The 20994-nt window shown below is 40.9% G+C and overlaps 1 protein-coding gene across 1 annotated transcript; it reads left to right on the forward strand.

The window, feature by feature from the left end:
* The first annotated feature begins 17258 nt into the window (after positions 1–17258).
* LOC147635800 (pentatricopeptide repeat-containing protein At2g39620-like) lies at positions 17259–20252 on the forward strand. Its single transcript, XM_086802320.1, has 5 exons — positions 17259–17352; positions 18111–18217; positions 18381–18894; positions 18979–19390; positions 19577–20252. Exons 1-5 carry the CDS (start codon positions 17259–17261, stop codon positions 20250–20252), a joined length of 1803 nt encoding a protein of 600 aa, XP_086658446.1.
* Positions 20253–20994: the final 742 nt, after the last annotated feature.

Raw genomic sequence — 20994 nt, forward strand, 5'->3', positions numbered from 1 at the left:
TTGAGTGAGTGTTTGTAAATTGTGTGAGTAAAGCTTCTGTGTCGGGAGAAGCTTGTATGAAATGTGTTGACTGGGAATATAAGAGTTGGGTGTTTGCTTTGTCTATGGTGCCCCTGTTTTATGCTGTCTGTCTGGCATGGGTGGGTGGTGAAGAGTGAGAAGTGTTCTAGCCGGTGGGGCTGGTGGTGCCTCCGTTGTGTTGTTGTTTCCAAGTTTGGGGGGTGAAGGGCTATAGAGGCAGTGGTCTTTTTTCTTTTTTTTCACCTCACAATGGCATAAACTAGATTGTTGCTCAGAAGCTTAATAAGAACAACTTCCATGCTTGGAAGTTTAGGTTGACAAATTTCCTTATGGGAAAGGGTTACTGGGACTACATAGAAATGAGCACGAAGAGGCACCGGAGATACCAGAGATCAATCCCACTGCTACAAATGTGAAAGAGTTCAAGGATTGGAACCAAGGAGCCAGAAAAGTTATGTATTGGCTCTCTATCAGTATACAGGATACCATGATTGGGCACATATAGGATGCCATGATTGGGCACATACAGGATACCATGATTGGGCACATACAGGATGCCAAGTCCCCCAAGGAGGCGTGGGACACCTTGGTAAAACTCTATGAAACGAATACCAAGGCACAAAAGATACAGTTGAAGAATGAACTTCATACTGTGGAGAAAAAGAGTATATCTGTGAATGACTAATCAAGGGTATTGTGGAATCCCTTGCATCTACTATTGGCATTTTAATAGATGATGATGATAAGGTGGAAGTCTGTCTACGTGGTCTTGGGCCACGATACAAGGCATTCAAGATGTCTATTTAGACTCGGGAAAACATTCCCAATTTCACAGATTTGGTGTCTATGTTGATTATAGAAGAGAAGAGCTTAGGTGAAGACCAACAGTCTTCACAAAACAAAAATAGTTCAGAGCAACAGGCCTTCTACACAAGTTTAGGAAGAGGACGAGGTAGAGGAGGCCGTGGACGTGGCCAAGGAGGTGGCCAAATAGGTAATCAGAATTATGGCCAGCACCAGCAAAACAATAGTCCCAGAATTCACAACAACAATAACACGCAAGTGGAAGAGGCCAATTTAGAGACAGGGGGAGTCAAAGAGGTCTTGGAAATTGGCAAAGGCAGTATAATGATACACGTGGACGCTTTTATTGTGGTAAGCCTGGACATGTGTGGGCGGATTGTTATAAGAAGTAGGCTAACATGCGAAATGGGAAATTGCAGCAAAACAACTATGCATCCTCAAGCAAAAACAATGAGGATAGTGAAAGGTTGTTTGTTATGCATCATGTCATTAATGCCATGTCTGAAAATGTTGAAGCAGCACATAAAGATGATGTATGGTATGTTGATTCAGGTGCTTCAAACCACATGACAAGTCATGGGGAGTGGTTTAAGGAGAGATGAAAAACCTTGAAAGACCAGGTTTTGTGGAAACAAGGGATGACACTGCTCATCCAATTGCCCATGTTGGAGATGTGCCATTGTCTATGCAGGATGGCAAAGTGAAGTACCTTGCAGATGTACTTCATGTTCCGCGAACATAACAAAGAATCTGGTTTCAGTTGGCCAGATGATTGAGCAGGGTTTGCAGGTTCGGTTTAACCCTGATGGTTGTTATGTTGACTTTAAAGACAAGTGCAGGTTGTTATGTTAACTTTAAAGACAAGTGCAAGTTGGTTGCAAAAGGCAACAAAGTGGGCAAAATGTTTACATTGAATGTAAACATGCCTGAAGTGAGTGCTGCAATGTTTGCAAATGGTTCAGGAATTGTTGCAGACACAGACATTTGGCATAAAAGAATTAGACATGTGAATGTGCAGAGAAAGAAGTCTATGCAGACTAAAGGAATTGTGACACGGCTGTCAAAGTTTAAAGTTGAAAGTATGTGGAAAATATGTGAAGCATGCTTATTTGGAAAGCAAAGAAAGCATGTATTTCCATATGACAAAAATGTGAGTAGAAATGCAGTAGATGTTGTGCATTCAGATGTATGGGGTCCTACGAAGACTATGTCTATGGGAGGCTGCAGGTATTATGTGACATTTATTGATGTGACCACACAAGGAAAGTGTGGGTATACTTCATGAAGGAGAAGGGTGAGGTGTTCACTCATTTTCAGAATTTCAGAGTTATGGTTGAAAAGCAAACAGGGAAATATGTAAAGTGCCTAAGGTCAGATGGAGGGGGAGAGTACTTCTCCAATGAGTTCTCTAAATTTTTTAAGAAGAATGGTATTTGGAGACAATTTACATGCAGATACACTCCATAGCAAAATGGAGTTGCTGAGCAGAAAAACAGGCACATTGCTGAGATTGCGCGAGCATTGATGGGAGAGAAGAATATGCCACATAGCTATTGGGCTGAGGCTGTTTCTACATCAGTTTACATCATGAGCAAGACTCCAAATGCAGCCATACATGATGTAACTCTAGAGGAGAGGTTTACTGGCAGAAAACCTGATTTGTCTCATCTGAAAGTCTTTGGATGCATTGCATATGTGCATGTGCCAGATGAGCTGAGAACTAAGCTGGATCCAAAAGCTGAAAAATGTGTGTTTATTGGGTATTCCCTTTGAGCAAAAGGGATACAGGTGTTATAACCCTGCTACAAGTGAGTTGAGGGTAAGCAGAGATGTTGTTTTTGATGAGACGAGCAGCTATAAGAAGCTGCTGGGGCTGATGTGAGTGGAAATGTGGTTGCACGGAATGCAAGTCAGCAATCATAGTTTTTGAGTAGACCAAGAGAGTCCTCATCTAGTGGTTCAGTTTTGATAGACCATGGAGTGGCAGGCTACGTCATAATATCAGTCTTGCAAATGTGATTAGTACATCACATAAAGGCAAAGAGAAAGTGGTTGAGCCCCTTAGTATGCCTAACATTTCTATAGGGCATTCTCATGTTGATGGAGAGTCTAGTGGCTCAGAGATGAACCTTGATGAGGATCTTGGGATACTAGCTATGAGAACACATGGTGTAAAGAAGGCTATGGAAGCCATGAATGCAAAGCTGCGAAGATCTGGAAGAGTGAAGAATCCTATGCAAAGGTTTACCTATGATGGTTATGTGGCACATCACTATGCATACATGGCAAAAGTTGTGCAGGTTGTAGAGCCCACATGCATTGATGAGGCTATTGTAAATGTGTGTTGGGAGAAAGCTATGGATGAGGAGATGGATGCACTATATGGAAATGAAACTTGGGATTTAGTGCAATTGCCTGAAGGTAAAAAAGCCATTGGATGCAAGTGGGTGTACAAAGTAAAAACAATGATAAAAGAGGAATTCCCATGACATTTGGAATTAAATCATTTAAATGGTAAAAGTGGAATTCTTGGCACAATTGAAGTAATGGATATTTTTATTAAATAAAAGAGAAATTTTAGATAAATTTATTTTATGATAAAAGAGAAATTCCCATGACATTTGGAATTCAATCATTTAAATGTAAAAAGAGTAATTTCCATGATATTTGAGATCCAAGAAATTAAATGCTAAACGAGGAATTTTTATGAAAAGTGAAAATTTGAGCATTATTAATTTTATAGGGAAATATGGATAGAATTGATTTTTGTAAATCCCATGAATCTTTTACTCAAAAGAAGAATATTGAATATATTTCACTTGAGAATTTTGAGAAAGAATATGAAAATGTCCGTCGAGAAAAAGTACCTTTAACTAGGCCAAACAATTGGCAGAAATTTAGAAAAGTTCCATCGATATAGAAAATAGAAAATGTTACTAAATGTGAATAGATGTGAATGCGATGTGAATAAGATGTGAATGCGATGTGATAAGATGTGAGTGGATGTGATAAGATGTGAGTGGATGTGATAAGATGTGTGATGTAAATGAATGTGGATGGGATATGAGGTGATGTAAATAGATGTGGATGTGAATAAAGAGATGAGAATGAGATGTGAGGATATGTGAAAGGATGTGATGTGATGTAAATGGATGTGATAAGATGTGGTGTGATGTAAATGAATGTGGATGTGGATGTGATAAGATGTGATGTGATGTAAATGGATGTGGATGTGGATGTGAATGAAGAGATGAGAATGAGATATGAGGATATGTGAAAGGATGTGATGTGATGTAAATGGATGTGGATGTGGATGTGATGTGATGTAAATGGATGTGGATGTGATGTGATGTAAATGGATGTGGATGTGGATGTGATAAGATGTGATGTGATGTAAATGGATGTGGATGTGGATGTGGATGAGATGTGATGTGATGTAAAGGGATGTGGATGTGAATGCGATGAGATGTGGATGAAATGTGACGTGATGTGAATATATGTGGATGTGAATGTGAATAGATGTGATGATATGTATGGGTGTGATGTGATGTAAATGAATGAGAATAAGATGTGAAGTGACAGATGTGAACGTGAATGAATGGATGAATGTGGATAGACATGCATGTGAAGAATGACTGGATGGATGTGGATGACTGGATGGATGTGGATGAATGAGATGGGATGTGTATGGATGTGATGAGATATGGATAGATGTGGATGTGATGTAATGTGGATGGAATGAATGAGATATGATATGGATAGATGTGGATGTGATGTAATGTGGATGGAATGAATGAGATATGATGTGGATAGATGTGGACGTGATGTAATGTGGATGGAATGACTGAGATGTGATGTGGATAGATGTGGACATGATGTAATGTGCATAGACATTATTATGATGGGATGGGGATGCAATGAATGTGATGGATGTGAACAGATGCGATGAGATGTGAATGGATGTGATGTGATGTGAATCAGGATAGATGTGAATGGATGTGATGTGAATCGGGATAGATGTGAATGAATAAGATGTGATGTGAATGTATGTGCTGTGATGTGAATGTATGTGCTATGATGTGAATCGGGATAGATGTGAATGGATGAGATGTAATGTGAATGGATGTCATGTGAATTGGGATAGATGTGAATGGATGATATTTAATGTGAATCGATGTGATGTGAATCGGGATAGATGTGAATGGATGTGATGTGATGTGAATCGGGATAGATGTGAATAGATGAGATGTAATGTGAATGGATGTGATGTGAATCGGGATAGATGTGAATGGATGTGATGTGAATCGGGATAGATGTGAATGGATGAGATGTGATGTGAATCGAAATAGATGTGAATGGATGAGATGTGGTATGAATGGATGAGATGTGATATGAATGGATGTGATGTGGATCGGGGTACATGTGAATGGATAAGATATGATGTGAATGGATGTGATGTGATGTGATGTGGATGGATGTGATGTGATGGGATGTGGATATGGATAGATGAGAATGGATGAGATGTGATGAGATGTAATATAATGTGATTGGATAAGAATGGATGTAATATAATGTGATTGGATGTAATATAATGTGATTGGATGAGATGTGATGAGAATGGATGTAATATAATGTGATTGGATGAGAATGGATGAGATGTGATGAGATGTAATATAATGTGATTGGATGAGAATGGATGAGATGTAATGTGATTGGATGAGAATGGATGAGATGTAATGTGATTGGATGAGAATGGATGAGATGTGATGAGATGTGATGAGGATAGGTGTGATGAGATGTAATGTGATTGGATGAGAATGGATGAGATGTGATGAGATGTGATTAGGATAGATGTGATGAGATGTAATATAATGTGATTGGATGTAATATAATGTGATTGGATGAGAATGGATGAGATGTGATGTGATTGGATGAGATGTGATGTGATTGGATGTGATGTGATGAGATGTGATGAGGATAGATGTGATGAGATGTAATATAATGTGATTGGATGTAATATAATGTGATTGGATGAGAATGGATGTAATATAATGTGATTGGATGTAATATAATGTGATTGGATGAGAATGGATGTAATATAATGTGATTGGATGTAATATAATGTGATTGGATGAGAATGGATGTAATATAATGTGATTGGATGTAATATAATGTGATTGGATGAGAATGGATGTAATATAATGTGATTGGATGTAATATAATGTGATTGGATGAGAATGGATGAGATGTGATTGGATGTAATATAATGTGATTGGATGTAATATAATGTGATTGGATGAGAATGGATGAGATGTGATTGGATGTAATATAATGTGACTGGATGAGAATGGATGAGATGTGATGTGATTGGGTGATTGGATGAGATTGGATGAGATGTGATGTGATGTGATTGGATGTGATTGGATGAGATTGGATGAGATGTGATGTGATTGGATGAGATTGGATGAGATTGGATGAGATGTGATTGGATGTGATTGGATGTGATGTGATGTGATTGGATGAGAATGGATGAGATGTGATGAGAATAGATGTGATGAGATGCAATATAATGTGATTGGATGAAGGACGATGGGAATACATATGATTGGATGTGGATTAAGCAATGTGAATTAATGTAGAAGAATGTGGAATAACGAGAAATGATGTGGAACAATGTGTTATTTATGACCAGTTTTTAAATGACTCTTTTATGTCAAGAATGATGGGGAAGCATCTTGATCATCTTGTAAATGGGGTCGTGGTGGAGACCTAAGTGATAACATTGCAACAGCTGATGGCGAGTAAATAGAGGACGTCTCACGTAGCAGGGTCGGCCGAGGTCTTATCCAGCCTCGGTTCGATTTAAATGGTGAGCTTCTGGTACATTGGATGAGGGACCAAGGAAGGGGCCTATGAGTGAAGCGCTAGGTGACCCACGAAGGATCCTAGAGGGTGCTGACCATACGGTGCTTGGGCTCTGGGTCACCGAAGATACCCACACGTGCGTCGAGGAAGAAAATGGAACAAGGAGTTAGAGCTATTTTCTGAACTCGAGATGGATCTATTTGATTGTCCTTGCTGGTCCTCAATGGATGAGTCCATGGCTCTTTTATATGGATCTATTGGTTGATCTTGCTAATCTTCAACGGAGAGTCCATCTGGATTTTATAAGTGAATATATTTCCGGGTACTATGAGCTAGGAACTATTGAAAAGGCCCTTGAGTGAATAGGTGGTGAGCATTTTGGTTGCCAATGATGCCATAGGTACACCGATGAAAGAATGATTAGAAATTTAGAATTCAACCTGGATATTTTGGAGGACTATGATCAATGATACTATGGTTTCATTAAAAGATTGTTTTAAAGATAGCTGAATCTGTGAAACAGGCAATTTCATATTGGGTGTGTAAGTGGTGTGACTATCTTGAAGTTTGCTTGAAGCACCGGCTAGGGGGCCTGGGAACTCTTTTTCATGGTACCCAGGGCAAAACATAACCAAATTCCTAAATGGATCCTATCATTACAGTGGTTGGCTAACCCATGGGATTGGAGGGTTAGGCTGGACTGATGGATCCCTAAAATGAGACTCAATTCTGTTAAGTTACAATAGTTGAAGTAAATCCCAAATAGTCTTTGTTCTATGGAAAAGAATCAATGGCTATGCCCCTTGATGAGGAAAAAAGTGTTGGTCTCTATAATCCAAGTGCAAGTCTCTTCCTTGATCTGACCATGAGATTTACGGGTTCGGTCGGATCAATTTGGTTAGTGAAGACCTTGACTATGTTAGAATAAAACATCTTGGAGAAATCGTCGGTGCTTTCTGGGTGAGGGAAGTTTTTTTGGGTTTGGTTGTGGAAGAACCAAGGGATTAGTCTCTTGTCTGGATATCCGTGGGTGAGGCCCTAAGTGAGAGGCTCTGCCCTATGCAAGAAGTGCTACTTCTACTACTAGCACCCCCGAATTCATTGCACAGAGGGGCCAGGGATCTTTCAGTAGCCTCCATGCAAAGTAGTCTCCAAACTCCCTCCCAGAATTGGGAAAACCAAAGCGAGAGAGTTCCACCTCAGACTGCAGCAGCTAGAGCTGTCACTATAGCTGAGGAAGTGGAGGAAGAAAAAGGATAGATATATGCTGCGATTGAGCATCAGGGACAGAATCGTCAATTCTCAGTCCTCCAAACTCTAGCAGAGTACCAGGGTAAGCAATTCAAGCTTTTGATTGATTCATGCAGTACTCATTCTTTTGTTTCCCCAGGATGTCTGCATAAGTTAGTCCTAAATCAAAAATCAGGGGAACCTATGCAAGTGGAATTGGCCACTGGAAAGATTCTTTTCACACACTTTGAGACAGACCCTATTTAGTTTAGTCTAGATGGGAATGTAATAGATTGCTAGTTCAAAGTCTTACCCTTGGGAATCTATGATGGAATCCTTGGAATGGATTGGCTCCATAAGAATCAGCTCACATTCATTGTCACAATGGAACCATCTCTTTCCTTGGCCTTCACGGGAATAAAGTTCAAGGAACTGGAATTTCCGGATCCCCAGTGCTATAATTAGTCAAGGCTTCTAAATTGTTAAAGGGGCTCAGAAAGAGGCAAGTTGTTTATGTCGTTAAATGAATCCGGTAGACATAAAATGCAAGGCTAAAGAACTAGAATGGTTAAGTGAGTATGCAGATGTGTTCCCTGAAGAGCTAACTGAGATGCCTTCGACTCGTGAAGTAGATCATGCGATCGAGTTAACCCTCGGAGCTCAGCCAATAGCCCAGCGTGTATACAAAATGCCAGTCCCTGAAGCCATAGAACTTAAGGAGCAGTTAAGACAACTGTTACAGCAGGGATTCGTCAGACCCAATTTTTCACCTTGGGGTGCGCATGTTCTCTTTTAGAAGAAGAAAGATGGAATGTTAAGACTTTGTATTGATTAAAGAGGATTGAATCAGTTAACAATTAAGAATAAGTATCCTATCCCTAGGATTGATAAACTTCTGGATCGGTTAAGGGGAACCCAAATGTTCATGAAGATAGATCTCAAATCCAGGTACTATCAAATCAGAATCAAGGAACAGGACATCGCAAAGACATCATTCAACACTCGCTATGGGCAGTATGAGTTCATAGTCATGCCGTTTGGAGTGACTAATGCCCCAACGACGTTTAATCGTCCTATGCAGGATATTCTCAGAGAATACTTGGATGATTTTGTTCTTGCCTTCTTTGATGACATCTTGGTAAAGAATGCTGCAAATCATGAAGATCATGTGCGCAAGGTCCTAGAAATCCTAAGGAAGCACCAACTCTTTGCAAAAAGGAGAAAATGTTCTTTCTCTACTCATCAGGTGGAATACTTGGGATTCATAGTGTCTAAAGATGGGATTTCTCCTGATCCCGCAAATTGTAGATTGGTCAAAACCCAAGACAGTGAAAGAAGTCAGAGGATTCCTAGGATTAACTGGATGATATAGAATCTTTATACCCAGGTATGCTTAGATAGCATCCCCTTTAACTAACCTTCTCAAGAAGAGTACTCTATTTCACTGGACTGCTATGTGTGAGAGTCACTTTGATAAGCTGAAGACAGCCCTAGTAACCAACCATGTCCTTAAATTGCCAGATTTTACCAAACCTTTTGAGGTAGTTACTGATGCCAGTGGTTTTTCCTAGGTGGTGCTCTTATGCATGAAGATATGCAGTGGCCTATGAATCGAGAAATCTCAGAACACATGAGAGAAATTATGCCCTCCATGACTTGGAGTTACTCTTAGTAGTTTATGCTCTAAAGTTGTGGAGACATTATCTTTTGGGACAGAGGTTCACCTTGATGAGTGACAGATTATCAAAGTCTGAAGTGGATCTTTACCCAAAGGGATCTCAACATTGTTGAAATATACAAGTGAATGGGTGTGTGCGGGAACAAGCCCTTAGCACAAGAGGCAATAAAAGAGGGTTTGTAAATGAGTGAGAAGTAGTGAAAATGTGAGAGGTATCCACTAGGAGAGAATAAAGAGTAGCATGAGAAGTTCTAGGATGTGTGGAGATATTCTAGGAAAAGTGAAGAGGTGGAGAGAATCAAGCAAAAGAGGTGGAGTGAATCAAGGAGATATCAGTGGGATTAGATGCTTGTCATCTTGTGGATGTAAACTCTATAAATTGAGGCATTGGCCTAATGAGTATTTGCTGGTTTTTGAGTATTCATGCCTACATTAAGCTATCAGTTCACTAATCTCATCTAATCACTTGCTAATGATGTTGATTCTTGCATTTAATCCACCATAGCTCATCACTTTACTTGAATTTTAACATGGTATCAGAGCCTAGCTTAGGATCCATCCAATTTATGAGCTTATTATCTTGCTAATCACCTTATTAATTAGGATTAAGAGAATCAATTTTTTAGTCAATTTTCAATAAGTTCTATGCACCCCCAACTGGTGGAGGGGCTTGATCTCCCTCTAGGCTTAACATTAGGCAATAGCCTGTTAGCCCCACCTAGCCAGGCTACCCACGCACTGGCTCATCAAGACAAATCGCCAAACTGCCACAACGGGAGCTGCAAAAAATCGTGAATTCGTCGATGCTTCAATTCTGGAGAAAATCTCAAATCTACACTTACACATAAGAAATTGGTCTAATTTCTCTTGGCCTAAAGGGTTTTCAAGGGTGCTCTATATGCTGGTGATGTCATATTTGTGAAATGCCTCACGGATAAGTGGCATCAAGCTTTGCATATATCAAATCTGCAACAAGTGACTTTGGTAAAACAGAGATTAAGCATTCAATGTTTTGTCAAATCTTTTGTTTCTTGGCTTTATCCTCTACTAGACTAACTGCTATTGATACCTTTGATAGGAGTTGAGCTCATTTGAACTCTAAGGCCCCAGATCTAGCCTCCCTACACACTCTGTTTTCTCCACACAAAACAAGGGATTATTTTACTAAAATGAGTGATTAATCAGTACTAATCACTGTATTTTGGTGCAATTGAGGGTTTAAATTTACCATTGGGTATCTGATACAGATCCCTTTAACTTCAGATTGCAATTCAGAGATGGTTTGATACTCCAACCAATCAGTACGGATTTGTTACAATTATGCTAATAAATCTGTTGTAATCATCATTTAACACCAGATTTGAGTTGTAAAAGGGTAGGCACTACCCTTGAATCTTGAATTGGATCAAGAGGTAAGAACCCCTTACATCATCACATGAGCACAGCACAAGAAATATCTAAATTTAATGGGGAGCAATTTTATACATGGCAAACAAAGACCATGTATTTGCTCATGAGGAAAAATCTATGGGGGCTAGTTGAGGGAAGAGATAAATGCCCAGAGGTGATTGGGAAAAATGAGTGGAAGAGCAGGAATAAGAAAGCATTAGGACTCATTGCACTCAGTTTAAATGATGAAATCATTCACCACATCACACGGATACAATGGGCAAAAGATGCATGGGATGAACTCAATAAATTTTTTGGCACTCAAGCAAAAAATTCAAAGATAAATCTGCTACTAATGCAATTCTACAAACTTGATATGAAGGAAAGTGAACCTTTAATCACACACTTGAACAAAAACAAAATCATTAAGCAACAACAATTGGCAGCCATTGGTAAGAAGGTAGAGGATGATGAGGCACTAGCAATGCTTCAGAAGAGTGTGAACAAAGGAGAATAAGAAAACATTGTGGCAACCTTAAAGAATGTACCTGAATTGAAGCTGCATGAGATAGAAGGAGCTTTACTAGAGCAAGAGACCAAGATCAAAGAGAAGAAATGGGTGGACTCAACAGCTGGAGAGGAAAAAGCATTGTTCATCCGAGGAGGATTCTCACGAGGATGAGGACGAGGACGACGAAGAGGCAAGGGAGGAGAAAGGATCTTCACTTGCCACAACTGTGGGAAGCTAGGACACATGGCAAGAGACTGAACAAACCCATAGAAGAAGGAACAACATCGAAAAACTTCATGGAGACTCCTAAGGAAGTGGAGTCAGATCATCTTTTCTCAGAGAGAAGGAGAGAGAAATCCCACAACCCAATGTAACCTGCCCCAACAGAGCAAAAACCACCTCTGAGCCACCAATGATGTGGGCCGTGTGGTAGATGTATGTGTGAGCACTTTAGTTAAGGTCATAGGAACTTGTAGTAAGCCGTGGACACATAGAGAGAAAGAGTGTCAAGGACTATGAGTTAGGGACTTGAGGCACTAGTCGTGGGCTACCAAGTAAGAGGGAAACTTGGTATAGGGTCTAGGTGTTCTAGGATTATTCACTTGAGGGGAGGTGTTGAAATATACAAGTGAATGGGTGTGGGAAGAAGCCCTTAGCAAGAGGCAATAAAAGAGAGTCTGTAAATGAGTGGGAAGTAGTGAATTGGTGAGAGGTATCTATTGGGAGAGAATAAAGGGTAGCATGAGAAGTTCTAGGATGTGTGGAGATATTCTGGGAAAAGTGAAGAGGTGGAGAGAATCACGCAAAAAATGTAGAGTGAATCAAGGAGAGATCAGTGGGATTAGATGCTTGGCATCTTATGGATGTAAACTCTATAAATTGAGGCATTAGCCTAATGAGTATTTGCTGGTTTTTGAGTATCCATGCCTACATTAAGCTATCAGTTAATTGCTCACTAATCTCATCTTAAGCATCATCTAATCACTTGCTAATGATGTTGATTCTTGCATTTGATCCACCATAGCTCATCACTTTGCTTGCATTTTAACAAACATGTGTCAAAGGAGATGGATGTAGACCTTGCAAGGAATTCAATTTTGAAATCAAGTATCGTCCCGGGAAAGAAAATGTGATAGCAAATGTGCTCAGCAGAAAAGCCTCCTTGCTTGCAATAACATTGGTGTGTCAAATCCATTGATCAGTGAAGCAAGGGAGAGAATCATGCAGGACAAATTCTTTGCCCCTATTGCTACACTTCTGATGCAAGAAAGCAAAACGACTCAGGAAATGAGTTGAGTTCTTGGGTAAAAATTGGATGAAGGATGCATGTATTATAATAATCGGTTATGCATGTATTATAATAATCAATTATGCATTCCCAATGATGTGGGAATAAAGGGTAAGATTATGAGAGAAGCCCATGATAGCCTGATAGCTGGACATCTAGGGTTTATAAAAACCTACGTGTCTGTGAAGAAAAGCTTCTTTTGGCCAAGACTTAAAAAGGATGTACTTGATCATGTGCAACAATAATTATTCTATGAGAGAGTCAAGGTAGAGAGAGTCAAGATGCCAGGAAAACTGCATCCCCTAGACATCCCACAGATGAAGTGGGAATGTATCAACTTATGGATTTTATCACTGGACTACCTTCAGTGCAATCAGGTTACAACTCCATTTTTGTGGTAGTTGATAGACTAACCAAAGTTGCCCATCTGATTCCAGTGAAAGAAACCTACACTGCAGTGGATGTTGCTAGAGTTTTCCTCAAGGAGATCTTCAGATTGCATGGCTTACCCAAGAGGATAGTAAGTGACAGAGATTCTAAGTTCACATTGAAATTCTGGACTGCATTCTTCGAAGCAGTAGGAACTTTCTTGGATCTCAGCACAGCCTATTACCCTGAGAAGACAGATGGCCAGACTGAAAGAGTGAATCAGGTAATAGAAGATATCCTTCGGTCATGCTGTGGTAGGGAACCCAAGAAGTGGTTAAGCCATTTGCACTTGGTTGAATTTGCTTACAATACTTCTTATCATTGAAGCATCGGAATGAGTCCTTTCAAAGCTCTCTATGGACAAGATTGCCTTACCCCATTGACTTGGTCCGATCTGTTGATCAAAGTCGAGATGTCCAAACAGATGCTTGATGACATAGACCAACAAATGCAATCAATTCGTAAAGATATTAAGGCTACCTAGGATAGACAAAAGCAGTATGTAGATAAAAAGAGATCAGAGAGAGTGTTTAAAAAATCAAATATGGTCTTCATTCGTGTACGACCCAAAAGAAGTTTCTTATTTTTAGGGAAGTACAAGAAGCTCTCTCCTAGATACTGTGAACCGTATGTTGTTATAAAGAAAGTAGACAATTTAGCTTATAAACTTCTTCTACCTCCCCATCTCAAGGTACATAATGTATTCCATGTCAGTTTGCTTAAGAAATATGTACCCAGCCCGAGTCACATGCGTGATGAGGATGAACAATTGATTTATCCAACTCAAGGCCATATGGTACTCCAACCTGAAGAAATCCTTGACATTCGGGAGAAGGTTCTCAGGAGTAGAGTCCTCAGAGTCAAGTGGAAGTTCTTCCCTCTAGAAGACGCCACCTAGGAGAAAGAAGAAGAGTTGGTAAAAGATTACTCCCACCTTGCGAGATGAGGACATCTCGCATTTTTCAAGTGGGAGAGGATGTAAGATTCCTCCTCAGCCTGAATAATTAATAAGCTTTTACCTCAATCCCTTGTAGTCATTCCCTATTTTAGGATGTAAGAAAATATTATTTTTTCTTGTTTTTGCCTAGAGAGAAGAAAAATTCTAGAGAAAGGTAATTCAATATTGAGATATTTTTGGATATAAAAATTTTCCTAATATCTAAAATATAATTCCTTGGAACAGAAGCTCAAAATAAATTCTCTAATGTGCATTAGGAATCAATTAAAAATATGTATTAAAGACCTTAGCCTAAGGGTCTAGATTTTCAAAAAAATTTAGATTATGGTCCAATTAAGGTTCCAATGGGCCAACAGGTTTAATCCGTGTTGGGATGAGATAAATCCAAAGAATAAAAGAAAATACCCAAAAATAAGTAAATGCTCACATAAGATGAAGAGTTGACTGAGTACAAGATTTATTAGTTAAAAATTAAGAGATATTAGTAAAAAAATGAGATATTGAGAAGAAATGATACATTTTTGACACCTCATTAAGGAGGGAATGCCACATAAAGGAGGTGCCTTTTTCTTCATGATTACTTGAGTTTTTTAATCCAAAAATGGGATATTTTTCTCTCTCCTCTCTCCTGGATCAATAAAAAAGGAAGCCAAACTGGTCCAAATCTTGTCCAAATTGAGTCAAACTGATGCTGGAAAGCTCTAAAACCCAATTGGACTTGGTTAGTGGCCTCCCTCACCTATAAATAGACCCTCATTCCTTTGTATTCTCATCTTTGAGCTATACCATGCTAATATTACCTTAAAATAATCATATTTTTATTATCCCCCCTTAATTTTCCTCTTCTTTTGGGGAGATTAGAGCTTCTCTCTCTCTCCAACAACTCTTGAAGTTTCTCTTCTCCTCTTGGTAACCAATTGATTGGTTGGAGACTTCACTACTAAGGAAAGAATCAAGCCAATCTTAGTGGGAGTAAGACTAATTTTTATCATTTTTTTTCAATTATCTCAATAACTTTCTTCTTCTCGACAAATCAGGCACCACACTAGTTCCCTCTTGGGGTAACTATGGGGTTGGACAACTCGATCCCCGGTTTGGTCAGTTCTCCAATGTTGGGTTATTTGTTGCATCAAGGCCGTCACCAATTGTTTAACTTGTTGACCTGAGGTGGTTGGAGTCCTTACTTTTCCCGTCTTAGATCTTGTGCTGGTTTTTTTGAAGGAATCCTCGGACGTTGTCGTGCTGTGGCACGTCTATGCAGTGAAAGCATGTTCATGGCACAACTTATGTGGAATCTGGGCTTGTAGAAGGCCTGTCCGGAACGTGGTTGGCTGCAGATGATATCAGTTACTTGGCATCGAATGTGTGGGGCGCGTCAAAGAAAGAACGGGCACTTGAAGCTTTATTGAAGTGTGTATGGAAGGAAGGACAGAAAAAAGTAATGAGGGGCCATGTGCCATGAGATTGGTGTGAAAAGGAAATAACATGGTGTTTTTTTTCTTCCAAATAAATAAAATAAAATAAGAATTTGCATGGCTACTTCTGGAATGGTGGCGTGGAGGTTTGAGCTGCCGCCAACGAGGTTCATCGAGAAGCTGGGGTCGTGGAGGTAGGCAGCTGCAAAAAACAAAAGAAAGGGACAAAAAGAAGGGGGGGGGAATGGCCTGACAGAGAGGCGGCAGGTAACCAGGGAACGGGGCCTCCTCGTTGATGAGGAGAGCCCTGTGTGTTTTGTGTGGGCGCGGCAGCAGATGTGCGCAGCTGTTGTTGCAGGTATACACGGGGAAAGAGCCAAGCTCCAACTGGCGTACTCTTGAGGTTGGATGGGATGAATCAAGTGCTGTGATGACAGGCCACGCCGAGTATCTGTTTGGGAAATTGAACCCGTATACCCCCCATTTCTTACTTGCTATCCATATTTCATGGCACCAAATCAACCACAACACCTTAGTCTTCTGGATATGGATGGAAATGCAAAATGGATGCAAATGCAACAACCAGAAGCTGTCCAATCTGACATGTACAAAGCAATAGCTGCTGATCTTGCTTCTCGGGAGTTCAAGGGTACAGACACATCCAATATGCTGCAGCATCAGGCACAACTACAACTCTTGCTCTACCACAAGAAGGGCCAATGGAGCAGAAGCAAAAATACACATGGCCACAACCTAGTTCCTATCAGCAGCAGTTATGTGAAAGTCAAGTCCAGCAGCAGTCTTCAATCAGACACCTACAGCTACAAGCTACAACAACGCTACCAGCAGTGCAGCAACCAGCATCGAGCAAACCATTTCCTCAGCCACATGAGGAGCCTCCTTTATCTCAAAGACGTGACCACCAGACTAGTCAATACCAACCGCAATCAATAATTCAGCTCTGCCAGCGCTGCAGTTGAAACAATTACTGCAGAAATCAGATGCTCCCGTACATATGATGCACCTTTCATCAGGTCAGCTCGAGCTTTCTCATAGATTGCCTGCCTAGCCCGATTTGCCAGATGCAATGAAACATTGTTCCACCTTATCTGAAACAGTATCAGCATGTCAGTCAGTACTACCCAGTGCAGCAGTACAAGGCATGCTTGAAAGATCTCATTTAGGTACTGCTGGTTCAGATCATAATGGGCATTTATCTCACCTTTTGCAAGCCAATCAGAGTGTTTTGCAGCAGCCACCTACAGTGCAGCTTTGTTAACAATGTGGGCATGCTACTGGTATGTCTGAGGTATTATCATTATATGATCGTGTTGTTGTTGAGATTTTGGTGTCTTATTGCTCATGAAGCTATGTGTAATGGGTGCTGACGATGTTTGGGCCATGTTCTTGCTTTAAATGAAGACTTGATGATCATGATGGTTTGGTGTTTAGCCAAGAGAGATACCTTTTCCCCTTGTACATGCGTCTCTGAGAGAGGAGAGAGGAGGTTTGGCGGGATTTATTTTCTCTGAATAATCAAATCAAGTGAATGCAAATCAACGTAACTCTCACAGCCAGACACCCAGTGTGTTCCCGGCTAGACCGCACACGTCACGACAGCTTTGGTGAACCCGACGTGAAACAGCTGGGGTGAGAGTAGAAGGGGAATCATGGGTGATCAACAGGAGCAGCAAGGATTTCGTCCGGACGTCAACACCATGCAGATGTTTCAGGCGTTTGTGCTCTACATGCAACAGCAAACAGGCAGAAAGAAGGCTGGGTGAAGTGGGAAAACAAAGGTAATGTTATCTGATTTGAATGCTGGATGAAAAACGATATGATATCTGGAATGTATGGATACATGCAAGATGACATACAAATCAAGGTGATGCTTGAGGAAAATTAGAGCAAATAGATACACAATCAGGGCTTTCTGAAAGGCAGGTACAAAAATGAAGGATTATACTATAATGATGCTATATCTTAGCTGCTTGGAGAACTTCTAAAGCATGACAAGGATGCAAAGGAGGTAAAAATAATGGCAGACAAAGCAAAGAAGGCTATAGGGGCCTATGACACTGATGCATTTCTCGAAAAGAGAGAGCCAGGAGCTTATAGGACTTGTAGTCTTCCATAATAAAACTATTAGGGAAGAAGAAGGATTACAAGGGCTTATGACACTTGTTCACCTCAGGAGAAGGGGGTGGCAAGGAGCTTGTATAGACTTGTAGTTCTCTCTTAGAACTGTAGAATGGCAACAAGGGCTTGTGACACTCATCCTTCTCGACAGCTGAGGAAGGAGAGGAGCTTGCAATGACTTGATCCATTCTTGCCACTTCAAGGGCTTACGACACTCGACCTTTCTGATAGCTGAGGAAGGTGAGGAGCTTGTATTGACTTGAGGTCTTCCCTACAAGTTGCAAAACAGATAGAATGCTCAAGAACTCATGAATGCCGGAAAGGTGGACACTTCTTTGTACTCTGATTGTCAGGATATCTGAAAGAAACTCTTTGAAAAGCAGAGCTAAATGTATGCAATGATGATCTGGATGAATGGTTTGACATAGAGAAAGCCCAAAACATCAGAAGGATAAAAGGAATGCCAATGCAGAATGCTGTAGAATTGAGTGTATGAACATGGAGATTAAAGCTCTACTCGTTGTTCAGGAAAGCCATATATGATGGCATTATATGTACACATGGAATGCTCATTTGTAATACATGAATAAACTATGTGCCAGGCTGCAACCAGTTAAAGTCTTTGAAAAGAAGCTCATGGTGATTTGAAGCAGTACAGGGCATCGGTGGAAAGGGAAGTGCATGCCTTTATGACCAGGGGTAGGTTGCAGTCAAATGCATATGTGGGGAACTACCTCATCTTGATGTTGGTGGGAGTCGGATGCATGAGCGATGCCCCGCAGGTTTTTGACAGGTTGGTGCATCGGAATGAGTGTTCCTGGAATTCCCTCATCACTGGATATGTCAAATGTGGGAAACCACACCTTGCTCTCACCCTGTACCAGAAAATGCAAAAGGATGATTCTGTACAACCCAGTGGACATACTTTTGTGGCCGTACTGAAGGCTTGTGCAAAGCTGAAAGATCTCGAAAGAGGCCTTGATATACATGCCAAGGTTGCTAGAATGGGGTTACTCGAGAGAAATGTTGCTGTTGGCAGCACCTTGGTCGACATGTATTCTAAATGTGGCTCGCTTGCAAAAGCAGGGCAAGTGTTTGATAAACTTCCAGTTCGAAATGTAGTCTCATGGAATGCATTAATAGCAGGATATACCGAACATGGGCATGGTGAGGAAGCACTCGAGTGTTTTGAACAGATGCAATCAGAGGGAGTCTCACCAGATGCTGTGACATTTGTTTGTAGCTTGATAGCTTGTGGCAGCATGGGAGCCACAAACAAGGGCCAAGAAATACATGCTGAGCTTGAAAGAAAGGGGTTGTTGGAAAGGGACCTTGTTGTTGGCAACACCTTGGTCCATATGTATGCCAAAAGTAGCTCGCTTGCTAAAGCACAGCAAGTGTTTGACAGGCTTCCAGTTCAAGATGTTGTCTCCTGGACTGCACTAATGGTAGGATATGCCCAGCATGGAGAAAGTGAAAATGTTTTTCGTATCTTTGACAGAATGCTAGGAGAAGGTGTAAGGCCAGATCCAATCACCTTTGTTGTTGTTCTGAATGCATGCAGTCGCACATGTCTATTTAACAAGAGCCAGATGTACTTTGAGGCCATGAGCAAAGACTATGGTGCTGGCATACAGAAGGCAGCAAACAAAGTTAAGGCAATGTGAGTGTATAAATAAGCATGGAACAGGCCACACGACACTGCCAGAATTGTGCACTCATTTTTCATTGGGTTATGGGTATGATAGCAAACTTTCTGATGCAGAGCTAGAAGATCTTTTCTCTCATTGCATGGAAGAGAGCCACCTGACTCTATAACCTTCATCAGTGTTTTAAAAGCGTGTTCCAGCTTAACAGACCTAGATTATGGGAAATTAGTTCATGATTACATAATCAAGTGTGGTTCTGAGCTGGATGTATTTTTTGGCAACACTCTTATTGATATGTATGCCAAGTGTGGACAACTTGAGGAAGCAGGTGATGTGTTTGACAAGTTGCCCACTCGAGATGTGGTATCTTGGAATGCATTGATTGGATTACATTCACAAAATGGGAGGAGCCAGGATGCCCTCCAAGTCTTTGGGCAAATGCTACAAGAAGCCACATTACCTAATAAGGTCACATTTGTAAACACTTTTGATGCATGTGCCAGTGCTGTGGCCATAGCCACAGGCAAGAAGATGCACGCTTGTATCATGGGAAGTGCCTTTGAGCAGGATATTGTCATCCAGACTGCCCTCGTTAACTTGTATGGAAAATGTGGCCGATTTTCACATGCGTGCAGAGTTTATGAAAATATGTCGGAGCGTGATGAAGTGACACTCATCAGCATGATTTCGGCATGCGCCAACTGTACAGCCCTATCTGAAGGCAAACAGCTACATAAATATATTATTTGCAATGCATCTGAATCTAACATTGTTTTAGGGACTGCCCTCATAAACATGTACAGCAAATGTGGGAGCATCAAAGATGCTCAGAGGGTGTTGCATCTCCTGAAGCTGTTACATATGTTTGCAGCATGAAAGCTTGTGGTACTTTGGGAGAGATAGAGAGGGGACGAGGGATACATGGTGATGCTGTTAAACAGGGACTTGGAGAAAATCTCTATGTCAACAATGCTATCCGGATATGTATGCTAAGTGCAGTTCATTTGTGGAAATGCAGTGCTTGTTTAACAAAATGTCGGTATGGGATGCAGTCTCGTGGAATGTATTCATGGCTGGCTATAATGATCAGGGTCTCTTGAGGAAGCTCAGAGAGTGTTTGACAGTTTAGGACAAGAAGGTGTGATGCCATGGACTACCCTGAGCGTAAGGCACCAGCCTATATAGCAACTTGGTGGCACATACCGGAGGATGTGCAGGTTTAGAGGGGGTCGATGTCGTGCTGTGGCACGTCTATGCAGTGAAAGCATGTTCATGGCACAACTTATGTGGAATCTGGGCTTGTAGAAGGCCTGTTCGGAATGTGGTTGGCTCTGCAGATGATATCAGTTACTTGGCATCGAATGTGTGGGGCGCGTCAAAGAAAGAACGGGCACTTGAAGCTTTATTGAAGTGTGTATGGAAGGAAGGACAGAAAAAAGTAATGAGGGGCCATGTGCCATGAGATTGGTGTGAAAAGGAAATAACATGGTGTTTTTTTTCTTCCAAATAAATAAAATAAAATAAGAATTTGCATGGCTACTTCTGGAATGGTGGCATGGAGGTTTGAGCTGCCGCCAACGAGGTTCATCGAGAAGCTGGGGTCGTGGAGGTAGGCAGC

The sequence above is a fragment of the Cibotium barometz genome, chromosome 9 (assembly GCF_041138505.1).
Source record: "Cibotium barometz isolate CiBa-2024 chromosome 9, ASM4113850v1, whole genome shotgun sequence".
Lineage (NCBI taxonomy): Eukaryota > Viridiplantae > Streptophyta > Polypodiopsida > Cyatheales > Cibotiaceae > Cibotium > Cibotium barometz.